This window comes from Dermacentor variabilis, chromosome 2 (assembly GCF_050947875.1).
Source record: "Dermacentor variabilis isolate Ectoservices chromosome 2, ASM5094787v1, whole genome shotgun sequence".
Classification (NCBI taxonomy): Eukaryota; Metazoa; Arthropoda; class Arachnida; order Ixodida; family Ixodidae; genus Dermacentor; species Dermacentor variabilis.
In genome coordinates this window covers 238,910,667-238,931,292 of record NC_134569.1, presented here as the reverse complement: position 1 = coordinate 238,931,292, position 20,626 = coordinate 238,910,667, and the positions used below count along the sequence as shown (strand labels likewise).

At 46.3% G+C, this 20,626-nt stretch overlaps 1 protein-coding gene across 1 annotated transcript in view; it reads right to left on the bottom strand.

Annotated features, from left to right (window-relative positions):
• The window catches only part of LOC142573173 (heat shock protein 60A-like), a 36,131-nt gene extending 15,658 nt beyond the window's left edge, over window positions 1-20,473 (bottom strand). Inside the window, exons 1-5 of the mRNA XM_075682744.1 lie at window positions 20,318-20,473; window positions 12,298-12,475; window positions 11,643-12,074; window positions 5,427-5,689; window positions 3,406-3,769 (exon numbers count right to left, since the gene is read on the bottom strand). Of these exons, the coding sequence (XP_075538859.1) occupies window positions 3,406-3,769; window positions 5,427-5,689; window positions 11,643-12,074; window positions 12,298-12,462 (1,224 nt within the window). The 5' untranslated portion in view covers window positions 12,463-12,475; window positions 20,318-20,473. The remainder of the gene's footprint in view (window positions 1-3,405; window positions 3,770-5,426; window positions 5,690-11,642; window positions 12,075-12,297; window positions 12,476-20,317) is intronic.
• Between the last annotated feature and the right edge of the window lie 153 nt (window positions 20,474-20,626).

Below are 20,626 nucleotides of genomic sequence, written 5' to 3'. Positions count from 1 at the left end.
CAAACCTGTTTGAGCCTCTCTTAATACAGTAGAAACACTTTCTCTTGACGATCATGACATTGACGTTGTCCAAACACATAGCCAACAGGTTCCAATAGGCAAATTCGGAGACCATCTCATCCAGAACCAGATTTGCAATCTTGTGACCCATACTTCTCTTTGAATTCTCCCGAGGCAAAGAAGGCAGCTTTTGACTCTCCTCGTTTCTTTAACGAAATAGGTTGTAAAAAGGGGTAAAGCTGTGTATCCCTATAGGGAGTATGCACCCACGTCACAATAGCGATGCATTCTGGGAGCGGCCGCCATCTTTTTGTACCAGGCACTGGCATTGGTACAGGCGGCTTGCAGTCAGCACAGTTGCGCGCAGCTTGAGCTGTTCCTATCACGCAATCTTTGGTGGAAACAACCAATGTTGTTGCGAGGGGCGTCGTGACAGCGTGTTTCTGGTAGCCATGGCAGCCTGCGCTATCATCAGGTGCACCGAACGGTCACAGACGAAGGAGCAAAAACTTCGAAGCAACAAGCCGGATGTTCATTTTTTCAAGTTACCCAAAGTTCGCCAGAACAAGTGCGCAAAACAAAGAAGCTTTCAGAAAGGAGTCGGTGTGAATGGGTGGCACCGATACACCGAGAATACCTTGATCCTGACCTAGACGTCTGCTCCCGGCACTTCATTACAGGTAAAAGCCAACGCTGATTCGAGCAGCGGAGCACGGCGGCTTGTACAAGCGACCGCTGCTCGCTTGGAACGGTTTGTTTACGCAGAGGCAGCGAGCTCTTGTGCTATGTACATCTAGCGTGTGCACTTTTACAATCATGCAGGGTCGCCGTCACAACTTTTCGGTGACTACAATCCAGACTGGGCGCCGAGTCTCCATTTGGGTTACGGCGACGCCGTTGACAAAGCCAGTGAAGCCCGCTACGAATGGCAGAAGAGGCGACGATTGGCAGTGCATGCAGCTCACAAAACAGCACAACCTTCAGTTGATACTACAGCCTCAGAAGGTACGAAAACATTGTGCACGAAAAATGGCTTGCATTTGAAAAGTGTTCATGCATGAAGACTTACGATTGTTTACTCCAGTGGCTGTCAGCACTGGCGAGTCCCCTGCCCACTTACGAGGCACACACCACTAAAAGTAAAACTTCTCTCATACACATCCCTGGTACGAACAAAACTAGAATATGCATCCGCTATCTGGATGCCCTAACCAAATCTGATAACTTCGTTAGAATCACTACAGAATCGAGCCACTAGAGTCATCAATTCGTGCTATTCATACAACACCAGCCTATCATCTTTAAAAGCAAACTCCGGTTTAACAAATCTTGCTTGTCGTCGTCAAATCGCCAGTGTGTGTTCCATAAGTTTCTGTTTCAGCTCGCTTCGTATTCTGCCCTACATCAACCCTCCGGCACGCGTTTCACTCCGCATTGGTCGTCCCCTGCAATTTGCCCATCCACGTACTCACACAACGTTTGCTGCATCCTTCTTTCATCGCTCAGCCATAGACTGGAATGGCCTTCCACACGACGTCACTGCAACCACTTATACAAATGAAAAATTTCAATGGACAACTTCCATATTTAACCAATAATTATTTTTTTTTATATGCAATTACTTATACTTGTGCCCATCCCTCATGTAGTACCCCCCATTGGGGGTCTTTATCAAGACCAAGGGCCTAAAATGTCCGGCTGAAGTGCACAAGTATCTGTACCTAAAAAGCATAAACACAATGGAGGAAGAGGTCAAGAAAGTTGGCAACCAAGTACAGGGTAATTGAAACTGTAAGTAGGCAACCTGGAATCATCAGAAAGAAAGTGAGAGAAACAGAGGCAGTGAATTTGATGCAAAGAATGGAAATGATGAAGACGAGAGACATTTACAAGAATAGAAATAAAGAAATTAAACTGCAAATTCTGTACGATAACACAAAGGGAAGTGCCTTGCTATTTGATGCTCGAGCCGGTTTCATAAGGACAGAAACATACCGAAGCAAATATTCGCAATTAGATGAGGCATGTGTATGCTGCAGTAAAAATTCGCAGACCACTCAGCACACCCAGCGATACCAGTACGTAATGTACTACTTCAAGAAGTGCTTGGATTTAGAAGGGAGTATTAACCGGTGAGGAGTTGATACATGCAACAGACGTTTATAGTATTGGCGGAAAAGCAGGGAAGAGATTGATATCACCGAAACCATCCCAGGCATAGGCAGTGGTACCACGTACAAAGAGATTTACACAAGAATGCTAGAAGGAAAAGCATTGATAGCATATCTGAGTAACATAAGCAGGCTAGATGATGATTTGTACCCGCCCCGTTTCAAAGAGGATGCCAATAAATCATCATCACCACGTCGCCCGCGATTATGCTTCATTATGTGACGAAACTACGCTCCATGCGTAAAGAGAGATAGGAAAAAGAAAAGCGAAAAAGAAACCGGCACCTGCCCTTCCTGCATCTCTCAGCAAGCGCATAAATGCACCGTGGAAGCAGCAGGAGGGCTCTCCTGCTGCTTCTCACCATCTGTTACCATTCTCACCATCTTTGTCTCACCATCTCACCGGGAGTGGGCTCTCCCGGTGAGATGGCGAGACAAACCTATAAATTTTGCTGGACTCAAAGAAGTACAAGCTCGCACCGGAGTGCCGCGATCATGATGGCTGCATCCAGGGGCCGTGCCAATCAACTAATTAAGGCAGCCTTTGTGTGCCAAGGCGAAACCCCCCATGATAGTGAAAGCAACACGCTGGTAGCTGCTGACATTACCGAGCTCTGGGAGCTCAACGCTACTGATAGTAAAATAGGTGGTGCTTCGATGGAAATTCTACGAAGAGATATCCGACTGGGCGATCGTTGTCTCAACAGAAGGCAGTGTTGTGCGACGAAGGCAAGAACAGCAGCAGCAGCGATGACGAAATTGAGAGTGGCCCCTCCGACACCGACGCTGATCAAGTCGCTCATTGATTTCATGCAAACTAAGTTATTGCCACCAGTGTTCGCACAGCAACTCGATGTGATGCACACCACAATTGTGAACTGAAACTCCTGCAAAAGCAAGTGCGGACTTCCGGCTATTTCAGTGCGCCTAATGCTTGACACGCTGTTAGGAGATATAAACATTTTTCACTGCCTACATTGTACTTCTATTTTTAGTGCAAGTGTCACACTTGATTTCATAGATTCGAAGGTATGTTCAGCATTTCTCTCTTTTTTTTTTTAGCGGCAATCCAGATATACCGATGATCGGTTATAACGACTGGATTTTTTGTTCTCATTGATATCGTTATATAAGTGGACTGCACTGTACTTGCAACAAATTTCCAGAGATATCTGCTGCACCAATGCCCAGTAAGTTCCTAGCCAAGACATGATTGCACAAACCCCATACGTACCTCACTGGAGCCGCCAACACGCAGCACTGCCACGCCGCTAGCCAGCCGAGCGAGGCGCTCGCCCAGCTTCTCCTTCTCGTACTCAGAGTTGCTGAGCTCGATCTCGTCACGAATCTGTCCCACCCGGCGGTCAACATCCTCCTTCTTGCCCTTGCCCTTGAGTAGGAGCGTGTCATCCTTGGTGATGATCACCTCTCCGACCTGGCCGAGGTCAGACGCCTGCACGTCCTCCAGCTTGATCAGGTTGGCCTCGTCGCCAAACACGATGCCACCAGTTGCAACCGCCATGTCCTGTAGCGTTGCCTTGCGGTTGTCTCCAAAACCTGGAGCCTTCACTGCTGCAACCTGGAGGCCCACCTTCAGCCTGCAGGTGAAGAAGCATTCGACTATAGTTTTGCACGTAGCCACTGTCAAAAGTAATCTGAACAACACAGATATACAGTAAAGCCTTGTTAAACCAAAGTTGGCAGGAAACATGGATCAGGTACACACCAAGTGATGTACTAATTAACCAACAGTGGCAATGGGCGGCTATAGACTTAACTACGTCTTCATTCTCACTCGAGCACATACAGATGAGCTCGATTTGTGGGCTGGCAGTAAGAAATCCATTTTTAACTTGAGGCCGTGGCAGTCTTGCAGCGACGATGACATCTTCGTACTCGACATGGTCGCGAGCCAGCTTCTCTACGAGGACTCACTTCTTTGTGAATGCTCTTGCGACGGTCAATGCAAGCGGTGCGTGGGATGCCGTTGGATACAGTACTACCGTTTAACAATTTCACTGTAGTAGCCTCCAGGAATGTAGTCTGTTAGGCTAGTGTCACTACGATGATGCCTTCTGAGCAGCCGCTGCAAGTTTTCAGCAGATGCATGCTCAGCAGACGTAGCCAGCATCTTGTTTGTCCCGGCAGCAGTGTCGTCAACACAACCTAGTAGTTCAGATTTTCGGTCAGTAGCAGGAGTTGGCCCTAATGCTTAGAGTTCTCCTTGAGCTTCACTGTCAACAAGCCGAAAAAATTTCCGCCTACAGAATAGTAGCGTCGTGCCAAAATGTCAATGAAACATGGCCATTTTCAGGAGCCCTTTGTGGGACTAGGCCTAACACGCCATCGGGATCTCCAATGTCTGTCGACTGCGGGCTAAATATAGTCCGACGTAGCGTGAGCGCATGCACAAGTTACGTCACGGCGAGAACAACAGTGTCTATTGTTAGATTGATGGTTCAACACACTGCGGATGCGACCAACGAACTCCGACGCGCCCCGCATCAAGCAACGCTTGCCCATGCGGCGATAACGTAGGACTATAAATGCGCCTTATCAATGTCATCGGGAAGCGGAGTGTCGTTTCTCGTTGTATGCCGACTTCCTCCTCTTTTTTTTCCTGAATTTGTACTTCGTAGCAAACTTCGGAGTCGAGGTTGACATCACTGTCAGCGTGGGAAACCTCATTGGCACGCACGGCATGTGCGGAATGGTCATGGAGTGACGCAGATGACGCAAGTCTAGCCATTGGTGTGGCTCGCTGAGGGTCACGTACCTTTGTCGACCAATTGCAGCATGCATAGAGTCTTCTTTTTGAGGTGGAATTTGTTCACTGCCAATGTGCGGACAGAACCGGTGGTGGTGGAAAAATGAAGAGAGACTGCTCTTTCAAATGATAGACGGGTCGGTGCAACCTAACGACTGCAGGGGCCATCAAGCACAGTTGAATAAGTGTCTTTTTACGGAAACTTTGGTTCGTATTTAGCCCACACTGGTGCCAAAAATTTATGTTACGGCTAAAATATTGATTTAGAATGTGCAAAATTTGGCAGAATGGTAGAATAATAGTTGGAAATTCCGAAAATACCATTTGCAAAATATTGATTTTTTTCTAGATTTCTTTTATATCTAAAACCCATGTAGCCCCTAAAGACCCACGTACCACTTAATGCCGTTGTAGCAGATCCCAGCTGCAACACAGCTGCGAGTCTGACAGCAAAGGCACTCCACCAAAGCAACGCCCGAGCAACTCACCTGTTGAGCACAAGGGTGCTGAGTGCCTCGCCATCCACATCCTCAGCCACAATGACCAAGGGCCGGCGCTGAGAATTTGCCAGTTCCAGGGCAGGAATGATGGCCTGAACGCTTGAGATCTTCTTCTCGCTCAGCAGCAGCAGCGCATCCTGGAACTCGACCTTGGCTCCCTTGCTTGTGTTGATGAAGTAGGGAGAGATGTAGCCACGGTCAAACTTCATCCCCTCAATCACCTCCAGCTCATCATTCAGTGTCTTGCCGTCCTGCATCATTTTGCACACCACGTGTTGGACTGTTGAGTTCCATGTTCAATTACAAAGGCACGTTGCAAATGTTGCACCAAGCAGTCTCATGCAAACTGCCCCCAATACACTTCGTTTAAAATGAACTCTGACACCTTTGCACTTTAAGGGGGGAGGAGGGGATCAGAATTAACTTTTTTTTGTTTCTTGACAGAAAGGGCTGAAATTTGGCACACACACTGCACATTGCAATAAAAAGACAAATCTAAAATTTCATTTGGATATCTTAATTAGTTTTTGTTTTATAAGAATTTATAAGTTCCTTGCTTGTGGAAAGCCTGGCACAGTAACGAAACATGATAGGGAGCAGGGAATACTTTGTATGTTTGCACAGATGTCTAAACTACATCAAGACACTGCTCGATTTTTTTTTAAAGCGCTAATAATTTTTTGCTCAACATAACATGCACATGACTGTGCTTCACTGCATGGAGCCATGTAGTAATTGTGAAATAATTAAATAATGGAAAGATAAAGAAACATTTCAAGACTGTCTTTAAGTACAGCACAGCTTGTGGATCACAGCAAAACAAACTGGGCCAAAATCTGTCCAGCCATTGTCGTGCTACGCTTTCCACGAGCGAGGTGATTGACAAAAAAAATGCAATTGAGAAAACTGGCTGCAAAGTTTTAACAGCACTGCAAATTTATTCAAAAGCACCAGGGCTGTAATATTTTGAATCATTGCTGTCAGGCATCTTCTTAAACCTTTGCCTCATTGTTTGGTGGGCTTTGGATGCCTTCTTCAGGCGTTCTTTATCCTTTTCTTGTGCCGTCTGGAGTAGTGCATGACCACAATTTTCACTGCCAGACCGAGCCTGGTATCGCAGTGTACACCCACAGAACGCTGTTGGCATCTTGGGCACTGAGTTTTAGCGATCAAAGAGTTCATCGCGGAAACAGGCATAATAATGAACTCACAGTCACAAGGGGCCGAAATTTGTTCTTGGCATTGCTGCTTCCACTCAGTCGCGGACACTGCGCGAAGGGAGTCGCGAACGCTGCATGCCTGCGCTTCTGCAGTCACCGCTGGCACAAAACGCGGCTCGAGGCGCGTCTGAATCGTGCAACGATTCGTCTGGTGAGCCTTGAGTCACCATACAGTATGTAGCTCGTCGACGGTTGGGGCTCACTCGCAGGCTGCGTGTCCCTGTCGCACGATGCATCGGAAACGCACACCGTCTCTATCGGCGATGGAGACCTTCGACCCGCGTCGCCTCCAACAACGCGATCTCGGTTGCCGACTCGAGCGGCCGTACGCACAGGTGCGAGAGTCTCCGTTGGCACGTCCTCCGGTGGCTTGGTTATCAGTGTCGATGTCACAGGGCGATTGTCGGCTTCGCTGCTGGAATCGCACGGTGCAAGATAACGCGGCACGCTATCCGCGTGTTCAGTCGGGTTCTGCGCTTCTCCCGCTGGCCGCCGTCTTTTTCTCGCCGTAGGAGGCTTGCGCTTCCGTTTTCCGAAGGCATGCTTCATTTAAAAGTTCTTTTCAAACGAGTGACGATCCATCACTGACCTGGGAGCTTTCATAAATCCGAATTCTGCGAGTGTCAAACGAAGAAACACGCCGGCGTGGTTTTCAAAGCAGACAACTGCGGTCCGCTGTGGTTGCCAGCTTGCCCGCTGCTGCAGCAGCAACCAATGGCGAGACGCCTTTCAGTACGGCAACCAATCGGAAGCCCGCTTTCATCGCAGGGCCCGTGTGACCGCCTCTAGCAGACCCGCGCTTCTTTTGTGTGTGTGTGTTTGTTACAAGATGGCGACGACCGAAGAATTCGGAAAGGGAATGGCGAAACTTCGAGCTTTCGAACGATACCAAGATGGCGGCGTTCGGTGGCTGGAAAGACGAGTTAGGGCTCCGCGAACTGCGGTGATTTTACGCGATTTAAAGCTGTTTTCTCGCCCTACGAACTCATAAATTAATTTTTTTCGGGCACTTTTAGTGCGTTTTCAGTTAAACCATTTTGATACAATGTAGATTAGGCATTGCAGATACCGAAACGCGTCGTTGCCAAAAATCGATCTTTTTTGCGATTTTCGCGATCTGATCCCCGCGTCCCCCCTTAAACATTCCAGTCTGAAATGAATGCGCTGGAGTCAAGACCACAAGTTAACTTTGAAGCAGCATTTCAAATAACACAGTTTTGTTACGACAGCTTAGGTATAGTCATCGACATTCCAGTCATTCACTGCTCACCTGTCAGGCTTAGTTTTGTCATACAGTCTACCCCCCTCTTTTTTAAGCTTTTTGTGGCCCTTTACAGGAAATGTTTCATAACTTCAAGAGTTTCAGAGAACTGAAAGTACAGAGTCCATTATAAAAGTAATGCGCATTCTCTGGGAGAAATAGATTTACAGTCGAACCTCAATATAACGAACCTCAATTTAAGGAAATTCTCGATATAACGGACTTTTTATTTTCCCCAATCTCTGCCCCATTGAAAACCATGTATTTTTTTTTCACAATTTAATGCGGTCACTTTATACTGTACTTCTGATTTAACTAAGTCCTCGCGCATTGCATGCACGTACCAGGAGCCTCCCTGACAGGCAGACGAAAACTTTAGCCGGGCATACAGCGATTTGCATGCGCCATTTAATGCTCAAATGTTCTTGGCGTGCTTCAATACGTGGAGCAGAACGTACCACTGCGCCATCTATCGTGTACGTATGAAACCCACAGCGGACGCTCTCCTGTAGTGCTAGCGGGTGTGCTTCAGAAGTTCCGCAACGCGTCACGCTATGACGTCACCGGCCTGTTGGAACAGGAAAACGCCAACCGGAAGTAAGTTTACGAACAGCGGTCGTTGGGCACGTTTTCTCAGTTGCTTTCCGTATTTACACGATTGTAAGTAGCCCACTTCTTTTTTAATCTTAAAGTCTGAAGTTGGGGGGTCGACTTACAATCGAAACCAAAACATGGACCCACCAAAAAAGCGAGACCAACGGGAGCTACAACGTAGTTACAATTTTATGTTTGCTCTATGGCCCTACCCGTATCTTTTCGCTATCCCGTGTGTTTGTTCGCTTTTCGGAAGGGTTTTTCAACATTTTTGAGAGTTTTACAGTGCATGCAACACTCATGGGGGGCGGGGGGGTGTCGATAGTTGATGGAAGCGCCGCTGTTCCCATTTGCGGCAGCACCCTCAGAACGGCGGCACTTGCGGGGAGTATCGGTAGTTCATGGAAGAGCAGACACCGCTCGCGGGTTTCTTTCTCTGTTGAAAGGCATTGGCATTGGTTTGACGCGTTCCACTTGACTGCCGGCTACGTGCTACTTCTGTGCTTCCCCAGTCGTCATAAGTGCTCCAGGCGAACTAATCGTTCGGCACTCGTTCACAGCAGCGTTGAAGAGGGCTGCCATCCTTTACGCTGAAGAAAAATCACAAACAGGTGGTGCGAGAGTGGCCACTGCAGCGAAGCGAAATTTTCACCTACGACGGCAAGTGAGAAATTTCCCACGCGCCGAAGTCTGGACGCTTTCCGGAGCTGTAGGCTAAGCTTGCGGCGTACGTCGCTGGAATGCATGATTGATCCCTGCCAGTGAAGTGCAACATGGTCATGAAACAAGCCTGGCCCTGCTCCGCCGCGAGTACAATGATGGTGACGAAAGTATGGCGTACACAACAGATGTCGTTGACTCGTGGCAGCTGCTCTGTGATCAGGGAGGTGCTCCAAGCGACGTGACACTCATGGACTGTCTTCAGCGATGCTTGCGCTGTGACAACTGAAGAGCTGGACGATGACGCAACAATCCAGAGCGTCACAGATACAGAAATGCAGGACGACGACTCGGATGAAGAACTCCAGGCGGCAAGCAGCATAGCTACACCGAAGCAAGTCATGAATGCGCTGCATCTCTTACGCATGTATGCGGGCGCGCACTCGCAAGAGCAAGTCTTAGCAGCGCTGTCAACCTACGTGCGCCTTATAACCCCGATGCTTATTAAAAAGCGGCAGATGAAACCGACGGAGTCCTTCGCTTCCATCTGAGTTGCATAGAATTGCTCTGCGGGAAGTTAAATAAAATATCCCAGCGTTCATGAATCAACGTCGTCATTGCTTTACTGAGCGCAGTATTATTATCCGATAGCTGCGAGCGTTAAGAGCTCTAATGGTAAGTGGTGGCCTCATGGATCCACCAAGTTAATACTACTTCCAATTTTCTTCGAAAGAATATTCAGGGTGATAGCTCTGGTACGCGCATAATTTTTTTTTCTTTGCGCCACCGGTTGCCATGTCTTCGTGAAAGGAAATTTTTTTTTTTCTTTAGTGATGACAAATCATGATGATGATGGCACTGATGGCCACATCTAGTGGCAGCTATGAGCACCAGGCGCGGTGCTTGCTGCAGACCTGCTCTTCACCGTACGCGTAATGGAGAAAAATGCGTTTGTACCCGCTCGCTACCGGGCATCACACTCTTGGTTGTGTTATTAGTTCCGGAGTTTATTGGTTATCTTTGTAATTTTGCTATCTACAAGGTGCCATACGCCAGGAGTGTTCTAAGAACCTGCATCTTTATTCGGACTGCTGAAACATGCGAACCTCGACTTAACGAAACTCGCGATTTAACGAAATTTTCAGCTGCAAATTGGACTTCGTTATATCGATGTTCGACTGTATTGACCGAACCTGTACAAATGGTTAAAATTCTTCAAAATACTCTCCCCCTGCATCAATACACTTGTGGAGACATGTCTGCCACGTCTGAAAGGCACCCTGAAAGTCTTCACTGGGAATGTCTCTCAGGAACTCTGTAATGTGCTTTTGTATGTTTTCCACGGTCTCCCAATGCTTTCCTTTCGGTGCTCTGTTCAGCCGGGGAAACAAAAAAAGTTGCACAGAGCCAAGTCGGGACTGTAAGGGGTATGGGGGACCAGCGGGGTGTTGCTCCGGGCCAGGAAGTTGTTAATGAAGGACGTGTGGCTGGGGGCATTGCCATGGTGGAGCTTGACAGTGCCTTTGATGACAGAAAGAAACTTGGCTCGTTCCTTCGATCTCCATGGTGATCTCTGGCAACGGAGATGGCAGATCGCCAAAGCGGTGACACTCTTGTCAGACTATATGGAGACGTCACTCTTCCACAAATCCAAGCTAATCTGATCACCTCCAAGCGTAGTATGAGGCAGGCGATTATCAGATTTTTAAGCCGCTCTAAGTCTAACAAGTCTTATTTTTTTGGCTGAACGAGTTTTTCGGGCTGTTCGATTTTTTAACTTTTTCGCTCTCCACGAGGTCTGGAAAATCTGTCAGCGACTGTAGTGGTAAGCACCCATATTTTGGCAATGCCTGCGGTAAGATCTCCAATCCATTTTTATTGTTCTGCAAGTTTCCTTCTCTTGATCAAGGTCCCCTGTGAGTAATTAACCTAGGTAAATGCACTCCTTCACAGACTCTAGAGGCTGACTGGCGATCCTGAATTCTTGTTTCCTAGCTAGGCTATTTATCATTATCTTTTTCTTCTGCATATCAATCTGTAAGCCCGCTCTTACATTTTCTCTGTGAGGGTTCTCAATCATTTGCGATTCGTCCCCAGTGTTGCTGAACAATACAATGTCATCTGCAAACAGAAGGTTGCCAAGATATTCGCCATTGATCCTCACTCCTAAACATTTTCAGTTTAATAGCTTGAATAGTTCTTCCAAGCATGCAGTAAATAGCATTGGAGAGAATGTGTCTCCTTGCCTGACCCCTTTCTTTATAGGTATCCTACTTTTCTTGTGGAGAACCAAGGTACTTAAAGGACATATTCATAGCTAAAGAGACTAACTACAGGCATGGACAAAAATGACAACATTGGTGTGTCATCTATGTAGTAGAGTTACCCATGTAATTGTTTTTGTCCACGTCTGCAGGGCATGTGTCCTTCAGTAAACACTCACTAGGCCAAGATCTGATATAGGCCTACCTTGACAGTTATGACACCGTCCCGACCGACACGCTTCATGGCATCCGAGATGAGGTCACCAATGGAACGGTCCCCATTGGCCGAAATGGTGGCAACCTGAGCGATCTCCTCGGGCGTGGTCACTGGCTTGGAGAGCTTCTTGAGCTCCTCGACAACCCGCTCAACAGCCAGCATGACGCCCTTGCGGATCTCAATGGGGTTGGCCCCCTTGGAGATGCGCTCGAAGCCCTCGCGCGCAATTGCCCTTGCCAGCACCGTGGCCGTGGTGGTGCCATCGCCAGCCTCCTCATTGGTGTTGTTGGCCACGTCCTGCACCAGCTTGGCCCCAACATTCTGGAAGCGGTCCTTGAGCTCAATGCTCTTTGCCACCGTCACACCGTCCTTCGTGATCTTGGGGCTGCCCCATGACTGCTCCAAGATCACGTTGCGTCCCTGCATTATCAATTTGATCGATCAGCAAGCTCAAACATGCCAAAGCAAGACAGGCTGCAAAAGATGCCATAGTGAAGAAACAGGATTAAATATTACTGAGGTTCTTAACCCTTTCCATGCCATGCTGTCATCCTGTATTCTTACTTGAAATGGCCACTACACTGAGTATGCCTGATGGGATATATCGCATCTTTAGCCATTTCGTCTCCCCTCCTTCTCCTACCTTGGGTCCCATGGTGACAGCGACTGCGTCGGCAAGCACATCCACACCCTGGAGCATGAGGGCGCGCACATCGGGGCCGAAGCGGATGTCCTTGGCGTAATGGCGACGCAGGCTCTGGCCGAGGGCTCCGCGCATGGGTGGCACGACACGGCAAAGGCGGTACATGATGCTCTCTGTGCTGTAAAGAAAGAAATCCCAGGAAAAGGTTATCCCACGATAACTATCAAAGAGTTGCAACAAATAAGGCTGCACAGTACAGTGATAAACAGCAGCACCTTTAACCGTCATGGCCTTGTCATACTTCAGACAAGAAAAACCTTTCCTAGTGTACAAAAAAGGTTGAAGGAAGGAGACAGGACAGGAATGCACTGTGTCCTGTCACCTTCCTTCTACGTCCTTCTGTGCACTAAGAATGTTTTCCTAGCCTGAAGTAATGTTTCACCGACCAGCCCGAGCAGCCCCCCTTTTCCCCTAATTGTAACAGAGTCACAGCCCTAGTCAAGTCACGTTATGTCAGCTACATGACAGAAAAGCAGTTTCGAGGGCGATGCTGGGTGGCGCAAGCAAAAAGCCATTTCAAGTGTTGACCAAAGCTTGTACCCTGTTTACGTTTTCCAGACTCCAGTATAGCCCAATGTTAACTCATCTCATCGCCATCTCCATTTTTCGCATCAGGAGAGCATTGTTTTTCTTTTATTTATATGTTCTATAAACTGCAGCATAAAGTCTTTGCCATGTCAGGTACCCAAAAGTTACATCTCATAGTGGAGAACACAAGATTCACTATTGAGAAATCTTGCACCAAGAGCTTAGGATACTGTTGTCTCACGTTCAGTCACGCTGCAGGCAGGAACCATTTGCTGGAATGCATTTACACTTCAATTTTTTTTGCAGCAAACAAGACCAATGTGTGCCAATCAAACATGACAAGATAGCTTTACCCACTCCTGGGTTGCACTTCGTGTTTGCACTGGTGCCTTTGGCAACATGTTGCCCCATGCAAATAATTGCCCCCACCCCCCTTTTTTTTTACACTACCACAAGCAAGTTTTTGGGGGTCATGCTGCCTCGGTAGTTGCCTGCAACCAGAGATCTCTCCACATGAGTGCAATCTGTACAATGCATAGGAAGCAATAAGAATGGTTCTACATATGATCATCTGACAGTGCTGAGCAAGGTGTGGGAGCAGGCTAGTTGGTATTCCATGATGATGTAACCAGCACAAGAGGGGACACATCACAGGAGGCAACTGCTTTGGTAAATTGTCCATAGCACTGACTGATAAAGAATTTGCTTACTCGTGGTTTGTACGCGGGGGGCCGCCTTAGGCCTTGGCGCACTCTTGTTGATTTGTGGTGCTCGTGTTAACTCGTACATTTATATCTGGTTGTGATCATGTGCGCAAGCTTATATATTCATGCATTTGTGTCATAAATGCCAGTTGGAAGTCGGCGCTTGTCCTAGTCACCTTTTTTGTGTTCTGTGTCCCCTCTTGCACTGGCCACATTATAGTGCTCAGCACACATAGCATAATGACCATGCTTTACATTCATTGGTATATCAACAGCATTTTGACATCCTGAGTCAACACTTGAGAAGGGCATCACCATTCACCATGTTGAGGGGAATGGTGATGCCAATTTTGAGGGGAATTAATTACAGCTTGTTGGTGTTTAGCTGCATCTAAAGCTAAGAACATGCATTCTCTTTTTGTAATCTCGGCCCATTTTGGGGCATGGGTGCCATTATAGAAGTCAGTCTTGTGCTCAGAAGAATAACAGCAGTAGTGCTTGCTTCATTCAAAAAAAAAAAAAAAAAAAAAGGAAAGGAGGGGTTAGTAAGATGCACAGTGAATAAAATATATTTGAAAAAAAAAAAAAAACAGTAAAACTCACTGCAAATTGAGTCATACATTCTCAAATACGAATAAGATGGAGAAACATACAGAAACAAATACATTTTCGAATATCTCCTTCAGTCACGAATTATGACTATCGATACATGTATGGAACATAGACGGTGCTTGAGATTCAAATGAAAGCAAATCAAGGTGGTAGAATGACTGAGCATTATGATGAGTTATAATTACAGAGTAAATAAATATTTTAATATTGTAAAGTAAGTACTGCTACATATCTGCATAAAAAGAATTAACTCGCCAACTCGAATTACATGCTCAAGTTATTCATTGGACTCAAGCATTTCAAGAAAGGAAAATTACATATTTTGTGGTTGCTGTCAACATGCCCCACGTAAAACATTATGTAAAACACGGTAGAGTCTTCACCAAAGCGGTACTCTGCGATGATACATAACACTCGGAAATAAAATGGAAGTCATTTAGGTTATCAGAATGTTCAATTTACCATAAGCTTAATGTTTGTGCTGTGTTCCATGCTACCACAGCACAGAAATGTCAAAAAAAGCCCATGTCCACAAATGTGGACACCGTGACAGAAGGGGATATGAGCTACTTCTATCAACTGATAGCAAGCTCATTTGTATGAGGGCCGAAATTTGTATCAAGTGAGATTCTCAACTGCTGGTGTGTCAACCTCAACTGTCCTGACATACTCTCAACCCGCACAAAACGTCTCAGTGTTGCATTTCACTGCTTTAAAGAGTTACAGTGCGTCCTTTGGAAAGTGTCAGTAAACCTTCCCATGCGACAGCCTGTATTTCACACTAATGTTGAAGTGCACTCCATCAAAATGACACTAAATCTTCCCATCTGGCAGAGGCATTATTCCACTTGCCCCAGCTTGATTCTATCACAGAGAACACACTTTAAAATAGATTTTTTTCCACATTAAGCATTAAATTACTTGTTTATACCACAATGAGAGAGTTCAAAATGAGCCCAGTTCAATGTTGGCAGTCAACGCAAAGGAAACTAAAAACTCAACACCATGGGCTACTACAAAAAGTGTGGAGCCCTTTGAATCAAGGCGCACATTTACCTTGCATATTAAGAGCAATATATGCAAGCTATCTGCAACATTGCATCAGCAATTGGGTCATTCCAGTCATCAGTCAAATACTACTGGAAATTTCAAGCTTAAATGCTACCAAGAGTCCTGCATGAAAAACTCAATAACTTGTGCTCAGATGTAGAGCCAGCAAGACCAATTTAAGAACATCTGTTCAACCATTCAGTTCAGTTAATATTCTAGTTACCAAGGAAGCAGAGACATTAATTAAGTCATTGATTTCTTCGGTCTTTTATGCCAAAACCCCAATCTAATTATGAGGCATGCCATAGCCGGAACTACGGATTAGTTTTTACCACTTGAGTTCTTTAAAAGGCCCCTCACCCGGTCTGGTCATCATGAGCTGACAAGCGCAGTGCATACAATGCATGCGAATGATCGTGTCTACCAGGTACTCAATCCCTACGACAGAAAGAGCTTAAACTTCAAAACAAATGGCATATGTCCGTTTCCTTGCAGGCGCTGCACTCCAAGCAGGAGCGTCGGCATCAATAGCATAAGTTCACCTAGCTACACAGCATTGCTGTCACGTCACTCACAGTGGCACGCAACTTCAAGAATTATTCAAGACAACTTCAGTTATTTGTTTATTCTGTTGCTTCAATAGACAAAACTAAAGTTTAGAGAAATAATAAAACATACTAACTGAATGTCTGCGTGTATTTGTTTTACTTCATACTGAAGCAAGGGGTATGTACTTCCGTTTCGTCTGCTTGTTCCCACATCATGCAGTCGCATGCGCAGAGAACGAAACTCATTTTCTACCGTGTTCCAGAACTGCGATCATACTCTTTCGTACTCTCGCATCTGCCTCAGTGCTCGTGATTGTGGTGCTGAGTTACGCCGCTAATTGGGTGTTCCCGTGCAGAGCTCGCAAAATTGACTGCTGCGCAAAACAAGACAAATGCGACAGCTTGCGCACAAGACTGTCACCGGAAGTGCGCCACTCAGCAAAAACATGAGAGAGAGGAAAAGAAGAAGGCAGGGCCTGTGACGTATTCCTCAAGCGATCATCATCCAGGTCCGGTAAGGGAGAACGCAGGGAAGGAATTTTGCTTGCAAAGGCTAGACAGGGCTAAAGCCCCGAAATGCTTAAAGTAGCACCAGCCTTTGAACTTTTGCACCGCCGTGCAGGCTCCCGCCTTTCTCTCTTACCCATATTGTTTTATTTTTTATCTGAGAAAGAATGAGCGTTTTACAGTTCACCCCCATAGCCGGAATCAAACCTGGGACCTCGAGCTCAGCAATGCAACACTATAGCCACTAATCTACCACGGCAGGTACCATTTAGTTTACCAAGCAGGCGTCACTCGAGACAGAATCGGGAATGTAGTACGACACAAAACTGACAACACACTGTCCCTTCTAGTTCACCCTATCCCTTGCACCATTTTCTGGCCCAAGCATCGATGACCGAGCTGCCCAACTTCAAGAGAAGTACAAGCTATCAGTGCACAGATAGGCACCAAAAACCCCCTTGACACAAAGTAGAAGAATGTGCATACAGAACTGTGTGACTGTCTTATAAATGAACCATCAACTGCTTCCCGCTTCACTGCTCTGCCCAAGCCAAAACTGGCAATTATTTACCCAAACGCGACTATTGCAAACTATTGTGCAACATTGGATTTCATGTACTTTGTTGACACCGGGATACTACTTTCCCACTGGGCTCTCTAGTCCTTCTCTGGCTCTCATCTCATCGTGTCGGCCTCTATGAAAAGTTAATGTCGCACTACGTCGAGCCCTACCACATGCTGCACCAGGCGACTCCTGTCACCTACAACTTCCATGGCATCCACTTCACGGATGGCCACACCACGAAGTGACATCGTACACGTTTCCTGCCTCAAGTGTTACAACTGTGATAACCCATTTTGACTAAACTGGCATTGGGAGGGTGCTTCACCGGCCGTGGATAATGTAACGAACAGTGGCGAAGACAAAAGATGTCGTAGTGGGGCTGAGTCAGAGTCTCTCCTGTCTGACTGAAAGACCTGCTAAAACCTGTGCAGTCTTGACTAGCCAAGTGATAGCCGTTGACTGTTGACAATATAAGCAATGGCCTGGCTCTCTTGAATTGTAAGTTCTTGTATACTCTTCTATCTTTTCTTCTTTGTGCAATACTCTACCTCTGAGCCAGTTAACAAATTTAAGGAAATCAATAATTAATTTAATAATTATATATTATATATATAACTAATACAACATAATCACAAATAATTAATTCAGTATCTTCAGGGGCCATACTTTGAATCAATTCATCTCACATTCGTTTGGTCACCATTACCGGTCTGGACGTTGCTGTATGGCTATTATACCAAGATCGACCAATCATCACAATAAATAAAAAAAGATTAAAAGTGTCAATACAACATATGGCCCTAGAATGCACAGAAAACATGGTGGGACAATAAATTTATTGACATTCCTGTGAATTATTGTGAGACAACGGTTAGGCCGCAAGTCTTCCTTTCATTTCAGCAAGTGAGCCACCCACTATCACGGCGCCGAGTGAGTATGTACATATGATAAAATGCACATGCAGCGCTCACACTAATCGCAAGAACTCTAGTATCAAGCATACCACACTACTGCAACCAAAAAGACTACCTACCATTAAAACAGATGAGGCTCCACTAAGCATGTATTCAAAATTAAACCAACCAAAATATTATTGCAAATTTCTTCAGTAAAGATCAATTTCGCATGTTTTTTTTTTTAACATGGTAACTTCGTTAAAGTTTTACACAATATGGGAGTCAAGGATGATTGCTTTGGATAAAACATTTTAGAGGAATGTTTCACAAATATGGTCTCCTGCAGGTCTCCTGACAAAAGTTAGCATCTATTACCTAACTTGCATGGCAACACGTGCCTTTACGAGCTGCAAACAGCAAGGAAGACAACAAAATGACTGCAGTTTGCCTGGACCAATTTTAGAAAATTGAGAGAGCTTTTTGCCACATGAAAGGGAATGCACGCAGATTTCGAATAATCAGCAAAACACAATTCACTTAAGGAGGACAAGGGAAGTACATCTGAATCAAGAATTCAAACCCACAATCTTGTACAAGGCTCATCAACCATGCATTCCTATTCACAACTCGATAAAAATTCCTTCAAATAAAAATAAAATTCTGGGTTTCATACATGGTTAAGCCAGAGACTGATTATGAGGCAGCATGGCTCACAATAAGCATGCCCCTACTACAGCATGTAGTAGGGAATTGCAGATTAACTTTGACCAACTGCTTCTTTTACAATGTGCACATAAAGTTAACCACACAAGAATTTATGCCTTTCACTTCTGTCGAAATGTTGCCAGGATCAAGCCTGTAATCTCAAGCTCAGCAGTGCAATGTCATAGCCACTAATTCCTTTAAAGTGGCTGGCTGCTAACGTCCAGCTACTCAAATGCAATTATGAAGAAGTGTTTTTCAACTGGCTGATGGCAACTAATGGTCAAGAGCAATCTGGCCAACGAGAGATATTGTAGCAGCGAGTTCCGAGCTAATTCTGCCTGCCCAAGGTTCTTTAGCATGGTGATGCTGAATACCGTATAGGGATTTTTTAGCATGTAATGAAATCTCACAGGTATTGTTGCTTACAGCCCCCACTGGAATGCGAGTGCGAATCGAACCTGTAACCTCACACTAAGCAGCAGCAGAGTACTACGACCACTAGGCCACTTTAGTGGGCAAGTCCTTATACGATTCATGGTCACAATGGGAGGCTCCATATAATCTCAGCCAATCTGCGAGCACCGAAGATTTCAGCCATGCAGTGTTGCTTGGCACTGGCACAGGAGCTCGGAGTCACTGAGAAGTGATGAAATTTCTATATTCAGAGGTAACCGCTTCGAAAACTGGCCAATGAAAATTATTTTGCATGTGCCTCGTTTGTCCTGCAGGTAAATGCTAACCTCTACTTGGCAAAAATTTATTCCAATAAACGTAACCTGGACGGCACATTCTGAGAGACAATGAAAGCATGCGATACAGGCAGGCACATGCAGCAACCACTGAGATCTCCCAAGAAGTGGTATCACTCCTCAAAAGTCAACTACCAACACCGAGAGCACAGTAGCACCAAGTGACGTAGGCGTACTCGTTAAGCAGAGGGCACTCCGCAGTCGTTACAGCTGCGGTGATCACAAGCTTCCCCCTCCTAACCCCCCCCCCCCCTCTATTGCAGGCGACGGCAAGGCACCCGCACGCTATCTCCGAGTCGCACACTTCGACCTAAATTGGAGTCGAATACGCTGTGCAAAGCGGTTACTAGTCGTGAAGCTAGCACGGGCCGCTACGTTTAGGCATTGCCCACAAAAAGTTGAGCAAATTTTATTTATATATATATATATATATATATATATATATATTACGGGGTTTTACATGCCAAAACCATCTTCCGATTACGAGGCACGCCGCAGTAGGGGACTGCGGAAATTTCGACCACCTGGGGTTCTTCAACGTGGACCAATTTTTAAGTGCACGGGTGTTTTCGCATTTCGCCCCTATCGAAATGTGGCCGCCGTGACCGGGTTTCGATTCCGCGACCTCGTGCTTAGCAGTCCAACACCACAGCAACTAAGCAACTATGGCGGGTGAAAAGTTGAGCGCTATGCAAGCACCAGACCGAAGCTCTTGGGCGGCAACTTGCCGGCGGTCTAGACACGGAAGAAGGGACCGGTGACCACCGCAGCGCCGTGTCGCGCGAGCAAATCACCGTGCCCGACACGCGCCGCAACATCGCGTTGCCTCGCGAAACCGCACGGGCGCGTTTGTGCTGGACACGGGAGCGATGCCCACGCGCGCTTCAGTAACAACCAGAGCTCTTGCAAGCTACTAACATCGATTACTTTCGGCGCCGCGACCCGGCTCGAGGGACTAGCACGCCGGCGCCTACTACACGTGGATTTAGGGCTAGTTAAAGCACGCGCACCGCTAGGAGCTGCAGAAAACAGCCTTTGTCAATCGCTAGACACGAGAAAGAATGCATAGAACGATCGACATTTTCTATCTACTTACTGTTTGCAAAACGTTGCCAGGAATGCTAAAGACTTTGGTCTGCAATCGGCCCCTGCGTACGATGCTCCACGCCGGCTCCGGTGCTCTTTGGCCACTGTTGGATACGACGTGCGGTAGACAAGCTGTTAAAAGCGGCCCCAAAGCAGCATACTCTGTCTGCGTCATGCATAAGTTTTAAATTTTACAAAAAAGTAAACAGCTATCACGTAATTTGCATGCTGGATGTAATAATTAGCAGTCTGACGTTAAAAAACAGGTAATTTTCAAAGGCTACATTTTAGACATTCTAATTAGTGTAACAAACTATGC